The 11,405-nt window shown below is 40.5% G+C and overlaps 1 protein-coding gene across 1 annotated transcript in view; it reads right to left on the bottom strand.

Moving 5' to 3' along the window:
• Positions 1 to 7,994: 7,994 nt before the first annotated feature.
• METAP1D (methionyl aminopeptidase type 1D (mitochondrial)) overlaps positions 7,995 to 11,405 on the bottom strand; it is a gene marked incomplete at its 3' end in the record, with an annotated part of 16,341 nt that continues 12,930 nt past the window's right edge. The window contains exon 6 of the mRNA XM_010285435.1: positions 7,995 to 8,158. Coding sequence (XP_010283737.1) covers positions 7,995 to 8,158 — 164 coding nt within the window. The remainder of the gene's footprint in view (positions 8,159 to 11,405) is intronic.

Genomic DNA, 11,405 nt, shown 5'->3' with positions numbered 1-11,405 from the left:
GGAGATGGGGTGGGGGTGTGGGGGGGTGGGTAGGAGTGTGTGTGTGGGGGTGCGTGTGTGTGTCTGTGTCTCCCAGAGATGCCTGCAGGAACATGTCCCAGCACTGATCCTTACTCATGCTGGGAAAACGAAGTCCTACCCTGACTCCTAAAAACCTGAGGGCCTGGAGATATGTGGGGTGCTGGGCCACCCCATGTCTGCAGGCTTCACTGTCACGCTCTGCCCATGCTCAAGCAGTGCTGGAGGCAGTGGTGGAGGGGGCAACTTGAGGCAGCTCAGCCAAAAGGGCTGCCCACATCCCAAACAGAAATGTGTGGAGACTTGGGGGGACCTGGGGGTGGATTAGAAGTGACAAGGAAGCTACCCCTGTCCCAGCATATCATCCCCACACTATTTCTAAAAGCAGACAGGAGCAAGACAGGAAGGCACTTAGCCTGAAAAGATTTCACCTACAACATTAAAAGCTTGATTTGATTGTTTTAAATTAAGGTAGGCACTTAAAAGCTTCAGGTTTGCCTGTATTTACACCCTAACAAATGCTTCCTCAGAGGTTTGACTACAGGTGGAAAAGCAGAAAAGTTAAGAGACTCAAATAAAGGTGTAAGCTCTCACAGAAACTAAAGCACATTAAACCCCCTGGGGAGGCTCTTGTTCAGGTGCAAAGTGGCCTCAGCTTGCTGTACGCAGTAATCCCTTTGCACACCAGGCTTCACAGACCCTGCAATGCTGGCTCCAGTGCCTGTGGGTCACCGTCCCAGAATTTAATGCCACTGCAATCGAGGGACATGGTGCTCCACTACGTCAAAATGGCAACAAGAGAGGAGTTGTGTCAATGGTTAATAATGCTGCAGTGTTCAGAGCTTAAAAACACATTTTAACAGGATTTGTATATTAGCTTTTAACCACCCATTGCCCTGATACAAAGACTCATCACATTTGTTTCATTAACTCTGGAGAAGAATGGAAATTTAAAGTTTAGCTGCCCCCAAACTCCTAAGCACTGGCAAAGAAGGTTACTGATAAGGTTACAAGTTGGGCTTCACTTGGTTGTATTCAAAGTCCAGGTTTTTAGTTTATACATCATTTACGTGGAAAAAAATCATCAAGGTTTATGCTGCAAAAAGTCCTACTAGAGATGGAAAAGACTGTCTCTCCTGACTTTCTATCACATCACCCACGTCTGGGTCAGAGACTTGGCCCGCTAGCTATGATGATGCTGAAGGCCAAGGAATAAGGACAGGGAACATGGAGGAGTTAGAAAGCCAGATCACTCAGAAACATACACAAAACGGAACGGAAGACCTCCAGTGACCAAGCCCAGAGCAATGCAGATAATGACTCCCATACAGGTGAAGCGATTCTCTGAAGAGAGATGGGAAAAGCTGTCCATGAACATGTGATAAGCTTTTCATTCACCTTCTTCTGCAAGTCTTTTTGCAAAAGCATGAACAATCCCACTGACTATTCAGCTTTGCCGATGTCCTTACACGGTGTCCCTGCCCACTGAACGAGCATGGTCATTTTTTGAGATGTTTTGTATTCTTACAGGATTTTTCCTCCCAAAAAATCCATCTTCTGCAGCCAGACAGAAAGCTATTCTTCCAAGCACCACGCTACATACTCTCCTGCGGGCAGGGGAAGCGCTCGCCCCAGCACTCAGCTGGCGCCGAGGGTGGTGGCAGCAGCTGCGTGCTGGGCACCGGGCACACGAGCGCCGGCGCACACAGCGAGCGCCGGGGCCCACAGAAGGCAGTGTTAAGACAGTATGTCGTCCTCATGCGGTGAAAGAAGCGGTTCTCGTGCATTTCAGTGGTGAATCCTGCCACTTTCTTGCCAAACAGCTTGAAAACAACTCTGTTGGCATCAGTATCTCAGTGGTTACTTGTCTGTGATCAAAATAGGGGATCTTGGAGGTCACAGGGCTTTGACATCTGCACTGACAGACGTCTGTGCCTCCCCTCCTTCCCAGCGAATAATATCTACATACAGAGCTTGGGTATTCTTTACATAAAATGTAATGTGGTCAATGAACCTGAAGTGACATACAGAAAACCTGTGGAGAAGATAAGCTGCAGGTACGAAACTCAGCCACGTTCAATTTGGTTTTAGTATTTGCATATGCTTCAGAAGCACCTTATGGGGAATTTCACTCCACAACTACTAGCTTTACTTTGGAGTATTTAAAAAATCCTAGTGAGCTCTTATATCCTTGTGGAGTTACCGTAGAGCATCCAGCTTTCATAAAAAGCAAAGCCACCAACCCCAGCTACAACTTGCAAAGGTAATCTTGTAAACGTAGATGGACACGTTGGCTGTAAATGCTGCCAGGGAGGACTTCGAAAACAGCTCTGAGAAGAATGCATTGAATGTTGATCTTGGTCAGCCTCTCTGGCCTGCAGGATTCCCAGACCATGGAATCTGATTAAAAAATCAGGATGCCACAAAGAAGAGCATTTTTGCCCAAGTTTGATATTTGCTGCTGACAACAGCTCAACATTGCGGTCTCGCTGTCCCATTGCCCAGCTCAGGATCTGTCAGCAGTGGCCTTTCTTTCCAGCCTTCCCTGGAAGGCAACCTTACAAGATTGCAGCCCCAGCTCCACGCGCTGCTCCTTGCAGACAGGCAGTGTTAAGATCAGGCAGCCGGAGGAGTCCTGACTGCGAGTGGGAAAGCAGTGAAGGTGGGAGGCAGGAGTCGGCGCGGCTGAGCTGGGCTGCCTGGCATCTGCCGTGGGAAAGGAGAGCTGCAGCGCTGGGTGGATGTGCCAGGCTGCCAGTTCCCTTCAGCCGTGGGGCTTCCCCCAGCTGAACCACTTCCAGAGCAAAGGCTGGGCCAGCAGAACCACACCACACTGACAGCATCAAGAAAGAAAAAAAAGATTCTTCAGAATAATAATTGTTAAAAATATCCATTGACAACATTTATCATCACACGTTTTATTCCCTGATTGTTGCATGCTTGGGCAGAGGTGAATTGGATAGGAATAAAAGCATAATAATTTAATGAGCCCAGTACTTGATTTTATGTTTCGCTGCCATGTGTTCCAGCCCAGTGGCTGCAGAGTCAAGAGTACCTGCAGTGCTGCTCCTCTTTTGCTGATGGCAAAGAGTCTGGCATCAGGATGGACCGGCAGTGACCCAGCTAGTAAAAGGAACATCACGGAGGGCCAGGCTGTCCACCTAAATCCATAGGCAGAGCCTCTCATATGGTGGTATCGTGCTTCTGAGAGTGGACAAAGACGGGGAGTTGGGTGTCAGTTCTCTCCCGAGCATCCTCTGCCCATGTTGCCAGACAACAGCTAATTCTCCGAAAGGAGGGATAAGTGTGGGGACACGCACTGCTGTCCTGCCAGCAGCCCAGCAGGAAAAATGCCACAAAGCAGCAACAGGCAGGACCGACTCTTTACAAAGCTCTCCCCGATACTCTGCAGCCTCCCCTGTAAGGAATTCTTGGGTGAACGGGATAAGCCTCTCTTGCTAAGAAGCTGAAAAGCAGGTCGTAGGAGCTTCCCTTGGGGGCTGGCCCTGCGCAGCTGCTAGCCTCTAGGAGCGTCTGTGGGATAACAGGCATCCCAGCTCCAGAGGAAAAACCATCCATTCAGTCTTACGACTGGAACACCCATTTTTTGGGGGGGAATGAAAACCACCCCAAAACCTGCATTTTATTTTCTTTTTACCAAATTTTGCCACTTTTTCCTCAAGGTTCAGCATTGATAGCAACTGCGTCTCTGGGCTCTTGGTGGCACCAGGGAAGACAAGATGGCACAGGCTGCTTTGTCACCCAGGCTGAACATCCTGGTGAACCGATTCCCAGCCAGGGACGCTTCTCCCGCAATGCTGGCTTCTCTTCCCAAGGATGAAGCTTTACCAACAGTGGTCTTGCAGAGCAGCATGACATAAATGGCTGAAGTTGCTAAACAAACCTGTCTTATGCTTCTGGGCAGCAAATACGCTTGAGAAACACTGAAAGCAGTAACAGACCCATGATAATTGTTTTCTTACTTAAGGATCCATATGAATGCATTTTTTTCTTTTTAATGAGAAGTAATCATGTTTTTCTTAGATACATTGTTAGCAAAATGATGACTGAATGGCGCATTTGCCTTTTTTTTGTAATTCTTGAAAACAGCACCAGACTAAACTAGATTTGCTCATGATAAAAATGCTATTCTGAATAGTACCATATTATATAATTTGAGAAATCTCAAAATTCTACTAGGAAATATGAAAGTATTTTTCTCTTAAATAGTAATCCTAGACTGAGGGAATGCACAAGTTCAGGGATTCCCTATAATGACAGTAAATGTTGAGGTATAATTAGTAGTATTTTTTGAAAGCCAACAATTGTTTTTTGAAAGAAAGGTACATTTTAGTTTCAAACTGGAACACAAATTACTGTATTTTTCTTACAATAGTGCTGAACTTTTATTTGAGGTTCTCTGTTTCTGAAAGCAGACATGATGGATTGAGATAAAAGATAATTTATTGCAATGCTTACTTTCAAGTGCAGAGAGAAGCAGTGTAATTGTAATTTACAGTAGCTGTCAAGGAAAATCTATCACAGATGACATTAAAATGACTTATTTTGCCTGAGCCACTTATTGTTTAAATGTGCATAATCTGATAGAAACAGATTTTTTTTTTTAAATCTGCTTTATATTGTTCTAAATTAATATCAAAACATATACTTATGAGTTAAACATTTTAAACCATTTATTAATACTTTCATCGCTACTATTTTTTCCTAGGAGTTGGAAATTGGTTTATTTAACAGTATCACGTTTACATTTTTTAACTCTCTACACTCACAACACTTCCACATCCCTAAACTCACTGTCTAAAGAGCAGATTTCAAACTAGATTTGTTTCTGTCTGAAAAAGAAGTGTCAGAAATGGTAGAAGAAAATGGAACATAGGGCCCAATTCTGTTCCCACTGGAGTTGACTGACAGTTTTGCCACCACCTTCAATAAGAACAGGTTAGCAAAGATTCAAATTCTTCCAAGTGAAGTAACTCACGAATCCATGCAATCTCTTATTTGCAACTTGTAGCTGATGGGAGAAGGAACCCAGTATTTCATATCCACGAAATACCCAGTGTCAGCTACCGAGCTTCCATAACAAAGACTGTGTTAGAATACTGAATGCAAACTTACCTCTGCAATATAATTATTCCCAAACCTATTGCAAAAAGGAAATATTCTGATTATTTGTGCCTAAGATATGTTCTGCGTATCATTTGAGCACCCTTACAGGAATACTGATGAAAGAAACCCAAACACATTTCCGTTCTAATGGGCTTAAATGTTTTCAGCTTGTGGGTGCTTGTTCTCAGGTATTTATGATATCTAACTCTCCTGAAACTTAAGATTTTGATGCAAGTATGTATTATATAGGTCTGTCTGCATGCAAATATCGAAAGACGAATAACCAGAAACACACCGCTTACCAAACCAAGGCAATCTTTCAGCAGAGGCAGTGTTAAAGTAATTCTAAACAAATGAGCACATTTAAAGCGTCGACACAATAAAATCTTGAGAAATAAAGTTAATGACCTGCTATTTCATATGCAGTTTTGAACAGCTACTAGCTTTGATTAATCTGCTTTTCAAAGGGGGCGTTGACTATATATTTACACTTTGCAAGTAAACTGACCTCCGTACCAACACAGCAAAAATCCAATGTCACATTCAATTCTGTTCTTTTTCTTCTTCTCTCTTTTTTTTTTTTTTTTTAATACAGCTAGAATTAATGTAGTGAATCTGTAATGAAATGCATTATCCTGCATGGAGATTTATCAGATTTTCCAACTGAATGCCATGCTTTGCTAGCACTAGCTGGAGTTCACCTGCATGTTGGTGTGGCGTGTGGCTCTTTTTTGTAAAGAGTTAAGTTGAACACAAAAAAAGGGAACAAAGGTCAGCACCCAGCCGCCACTTGAATGTGAGATTTTTCTTTTTATTCCCCTTGATGTATACTAGGCTCTGTGTTATTAGTCTTAATGATGGAAAATTGTAGTGTTGATACAAATCTTTTTTTCAAAGTAGTAGGCGGGAGCTCCATTTGTTAGTAAGTTTTTTTGTGACTAAAAGCCACGGACAGTACATTTATGTAGCAGTAAAAGGCCTAGATGCTCTTTCCATAGCAGAGCTAATTATTCCTACTGTGACCTTACTGATCTACCCTGTTCCTAGTACATCTCATCTGCACGCCTGTTCCTCTGTGTAGATGGTGTCAGAGAATATGAAAAACCCTATAATGAAACCATTTTCATGATGGAGAAAGGCTACTGGAGTTGCACTTGCTACAAAGAGGCTCAATTATATGAGTAATTGTGATAATTTTCTACATTCATAGCCTTCAATGGGGAAAAAAGAATGAGAGCCACAAAGGAAAATTACTTTAACAAGAAAGTACAGAGAGTAAAAATGGAAGAAGAGACAAAAAGGGGGAAAAAAATAACCAGAAAAAAAGTTTAAAAAATAGATCTGGAGGGAGGAATAGCAAGACAGGGAGAACAACAGAAATGCTCAAAAAGCCTATGTGCAGCTGTGTTGCACAATTAAATTGAATTTTTTTTCTGCAGTTGATGAATGTGACTACTGCAAATGTGCCTCTGTAGTTAGCTATCATTTGTTGTTCCGTGACAGGAAAAGGATAATTACCTCTCAGAGAGAATCAAAGGCTGACATGCCCTTTAGACACAGCCATGAATGCAGAGCTCGATAGAATGCTTGAATAAGAATCCAGTGTTCTGTGCCCCCTTCTACTCAAGAATAAATTTTGTTAAAATGCAAGAGCACCACCAGTAAATTTGTTGAACCCTAGGTGTTCAAAAATATGAGGTGCATCTATCGACTCATCCCATTTGCAAAAATAAAACTACATTTTGAATTCACTTCTATTATATTCATGGACAGTAAGATAGTGAGATATGCATTAAATTTCTTTTCCCAGTAGGGGTCTGATTCAACATTTCCTATGAAAGAACAGAAAGACACTATCCTTTTTCTCCAGGCTAGTTAGCCTATAATTTAAAACTGTCAAAAACACAATTTTATACAAAGTCTTCAATAAAAGCTTCTCAGATATAACCCAAAGAGGTTTTACTAAAGTTTGATTCAGACTCTGTTACAATATTTTTAAAGCTATAAATACATCTAACTGATATTTTGCCGTTCTCTTTCTTCCTTAAAGTATTTGAAGATTTACAAAGAAAAAAAAGCAGCATCCTTTCAAGGTGACTAAGCCTTGCAGCTTTTAAGTAATCAGAACGTATTCAATAGCATGTTGAGACTGTTAATAGTCCAGCGAAGTATTGCTTAATGAAATGTATATGATATATGCCTTTTTTTTTTGGCAAACATTTTAAAATAATCCATAGGTACCTTCAAAAAACTAAGCCGTATTTTTATTCAAAACTGCCAGCAGAAGAAGAGTCGTGACTGCATTTATGTGAAGGCTAGAAGAGATGCAAAATAGGGAAAAAAATCTTTGAATGTGAGCTCTTTTTTCCCTGTGATGTTAGCATGCACCGCTTTGTAAGATCAGAAGTTCTCGAGTTAAATATTTTTGTACTTTTTAAACAAAGAGACTTATTTATGTTGACTAATTCCTTTGTCACTTTCGTTATTGCTGTACAACGAAAACAATGGTTTGTAACCTTCTTACATTGTTAGACAGATGTGGCGTGGTTTCACACACAAATAAAAAATAAACAAAAATCCACCGCAAATTACATCTATTAATTTAAAGCTACCTTATGAATATCTTTGACTCTTTCTACAGTTATCTTTGCCGACCCTAGTGTAATTCACTTAAAAAAAAAAATCTCTCTTATCCAAGGAACAACATTATAGCTTGGCAGTTCACATACTGATATCAGACCGAAATGATGGTTTTGAATCATAAAACATGTCATCAGCTTTATACTAAACCACCAATAACCTTTGTCCCACTTGCCAGCCCTCCCTTTACTTGTCAATAAAAGGCTTACCTGATTGTGTTTCCAATTACAGAGAAGGGAGCCCCTGGTCTGCAAGCTGCAATTGCTTCATCTCTACATTTCCTGGCAACCTCCACTAACTTTTGACCAGATTTATCCACATTGCCCACCAAAAACGTTTCAGAAGTGTCACCATGGTAGCCATTGTAATACACCTAAACATATGCAGAAATGTAAAGACATTTTCTCATTTTGCTTAATTAAATCCATTCTTTCTAGGAATGAGCTATACATTGCAACAGGATAGACCGCGGTTAAGCTGTATTTGCGAGAATGAGACCGGAAAAACGAAACGTTGCAGGGAGGGGAAAAAAAAATTGTGAAAGACTGCAAGGTGCACAAGGGTTGCCAATTAAAAATTCGAGAAAAGCAAAAGTTGTGCATCGCTGCCCAGCAGCACACCAGATGATGACATTGCTCAGCTACAGGACACGAGGCTAACTGGGCTGTATGCGAGTAGGCAGGTGGGGGCCGTCCATGGGCTGAAGCCCCTGTGCTGGCTGTGGGTTCTGGGGGACCCACTGACGGCTGGTGGGGAGACCCGTCCTTCCACGGCCAGCATCCCCGGTGGGTTTTGAGGTGATGCTGTGCACAGCTGGGCGAGAGGCACATGTTGCTGCCAACATCCAGAGGGAGCCCTCCGGAAAGCATGGGCCAAATCCAATGCCTGCCATTGCATGTTTTCTTTAATCTCATTTTTAAACTACAATGTGGCATTAACATTGCATTTTACTTCTGAATTCCAGAGATGAATTTTGAAAGAGAATAAATGTACTGTTTTGGCACTGCAAATTTTCACGTGCTGAAAATGTAGCACCCTGTTGAATTAATTACGTATTGTCTTTTTTTTTTTTTTTTTTTTTTTGGACATTTCATAGTTTTTAAACCTTAGCTGTACAGAAATTCTCTGCCAGGCACAGGAAACCCTGTCTCTGCACTATGGAGCTCTGCAACACCCCCTTAAAATGGGGTTTGCAGCTCTGCAGTATGGCAGGCAGGCACATAATCGTAAGACCAAGCCAAATTTCTCTACAGAAAGACAAATTATAATGATGCACAGTTTTGATGTTCTACAACATCCCCCCCCCTCGCCCCCCCCGAACAGTGGGCAACTATCCTTCTAGGACTAATAACTCACGAAGCTTGAAGTACTGAACTTTTGCCACTGGCAAGCTATTTGTGAAAGACAGACTCACATTCTTTTTTGGTCAATTCCAAACTTAAAAAAAAAAAAAAGAAGCAGAAAGGCTACAGAGAGTTTATTGCAGGGCCAGGTTTGTGTTTGGGCACAGTTGTGAAGAAAATGCAGGCAGTTAGGTGTGAGGAGTGTTTTAAAGAAAGGTGAGTGTCAGCAAGGGCCCAACTGTGTTGCCACTGCTCCGGCACAAAGTGGCTGCGGTCCCCTGCTCTACACCTTCCTCTGCCAGTCCAGACTGCCACTAAATCTTTTTTTTAATGTAATGCTCATTGGGTAGGTTTTAATCTAGCTAGTTCATATTTAAGCTTAACTAGTTCATTTTTAGCTCGAGCAAGTACAACACACAAAACCCCAGCATCAAACATCATCATCCTGGAAAAACAAATACAGATTTAAAACACAGGAGAGCTTAAAAATAATAAAAATAATATTTACTGCAGCCCATCAACTGCAATTACACATTTTTGATGTTAATAAGCTACAACCACAGCAACTGTAACACACTAATTCCTTAAAAGTCAATGAAAGAACCAACTTGTAAGAAACATTAACCTGGTAATGGCAGGCTGAAAATTGCACTATGCTGAGGATTCAGTGATGGATAATGGTTTTGTTTCTAGACTAAAATACATTTTAAAGGCTACATGATTCAAGCCAATAAAATCTGTATTTCATCTATGAAGTTCTACTATCTTAATTGTGCAAAAATGGATTTTTTCTTCAAATAACGTGTACATAGTGTGAAGTGTTTACACTTAATAACCAGACCAATATTTAATAATTTTATAAAGCCTGTACACAATTGTAAACAATTTGTTGTGAATTATTTACTTTGATTTGTATTCTGTCCACCTGTGAAACATCTCAGTTTTGCTCATTAAAGATAAGCTAAAACATAATTAGCAACGCTGTGAAGTAATACTTTTTCCTCAGATATTTTGGAACTGAGCAATTATCAAACACAGCACAGTTCAGTTTTAAATTATAAAAAAAAATCTTGACGAAGATAATCAGCAATTCCCATCCTTGCAGGAATCTTCACATTCACAGAAACTTCAAGACTTATTTTATTTTATGAGGGTAGACAGAAAACATACAAAAATATATCTTCAAAAAGACCACTAACGTTTAGTCAGACATTATTTGTAAAGCAGAGTGGACAAAATATGCACACCACATTAATATAAAAATGTTCGGGTTAGTTTATAATGAAAAGTATCTGCAATAAGAACCTACACTTTTTTTTTTAGATCTAAGGAGACATTATTATCCTGACAGATAAACCAAACAAAAAAACCTCCAGTTGACAAATACAAAGAAACCAGATGTTAAATTCTTTGCTGTTGCAAACATATTTAGTCTAATAAAATGAGCAAAGCTACACCAGTCCACCACAATAAAAAATTAGGCCAAAAATATACTTTAAAAATGATAGATCACACTGTGTAAACCTGATAGTCAGAATTCTACAATTAGAAAGTATGGAGATGGGGAAGAATTTAGTAAGATTGAAAAAAACCCAACAAACTCAGTTTTGGATCACACATGAGTATACCATGGGAAAAAGGTCACTGACCCTAATTTTAAGAGAAAAAGTATTTTAGAAAGCTTGAATCTCATGCTCAGAGGTAGGTCTGCTGGAGGTTTCTTCGTTTCTGCCAGTATGAAATTTGGGCCCATGGAAAATAGTATCAAGTTACCAAGAGTTTCTTTAATGATTAAAAAAGCTTGTTTTTATAAGATGTTACTCCCTTGTTTGTGACATACTATTTCAAAATAATGGTGGGATTCAAAAGACATCTGTGTTCTCATTAGAAATAAACTGCACTTTGGGAAAATAAAAACATGCACAGTAAAAAGAAAAAAAAGCTTCTGCAAGAGACGAATAATTTTTTTTCCCAAATGAAATGAGAATTACGTTTCTAGTTTCCATACTTTCTTGGTCCTAAAAAAATGGAGCCAGTGTTTATTTAAATAGCTATAATTGACCATTCTCTGGAAATATTAAGTCACGGTTATATCACACTATTTCTGTTTCTGCGCAAAAGGTTCAGGGCTTTTATACCAGAAATGGAACACAACACTACCTTCGGGGATTTTAATAAATGTAGGGAACACTGCTAGCAAAAGAGTTGCTGTCCAAATAGACTGACATACACAGGCCAATGTAGCCTCTAATGACAGAGTAAGATAATGACAGGCCC

This window comes from Phaethon lepturus, unplaced genomic scaffold (genome assembly GCF_000687285.1).
Source record: "Phaethon lepturus isolate BGI_N335 unplaced genomic scaffold, ASM68728v1 scaffold15644, whole genome shotgun sequence".
Lineage (NCBI taxonomy): Eukaryota > Metazoa > Chordata > Aves > Phaethontiformes > Phaethontidae > Phaethon > Phaethon lepturus.
This window is presented reverse-complemented; position numbering and strand designations above follow the sequence as displayed.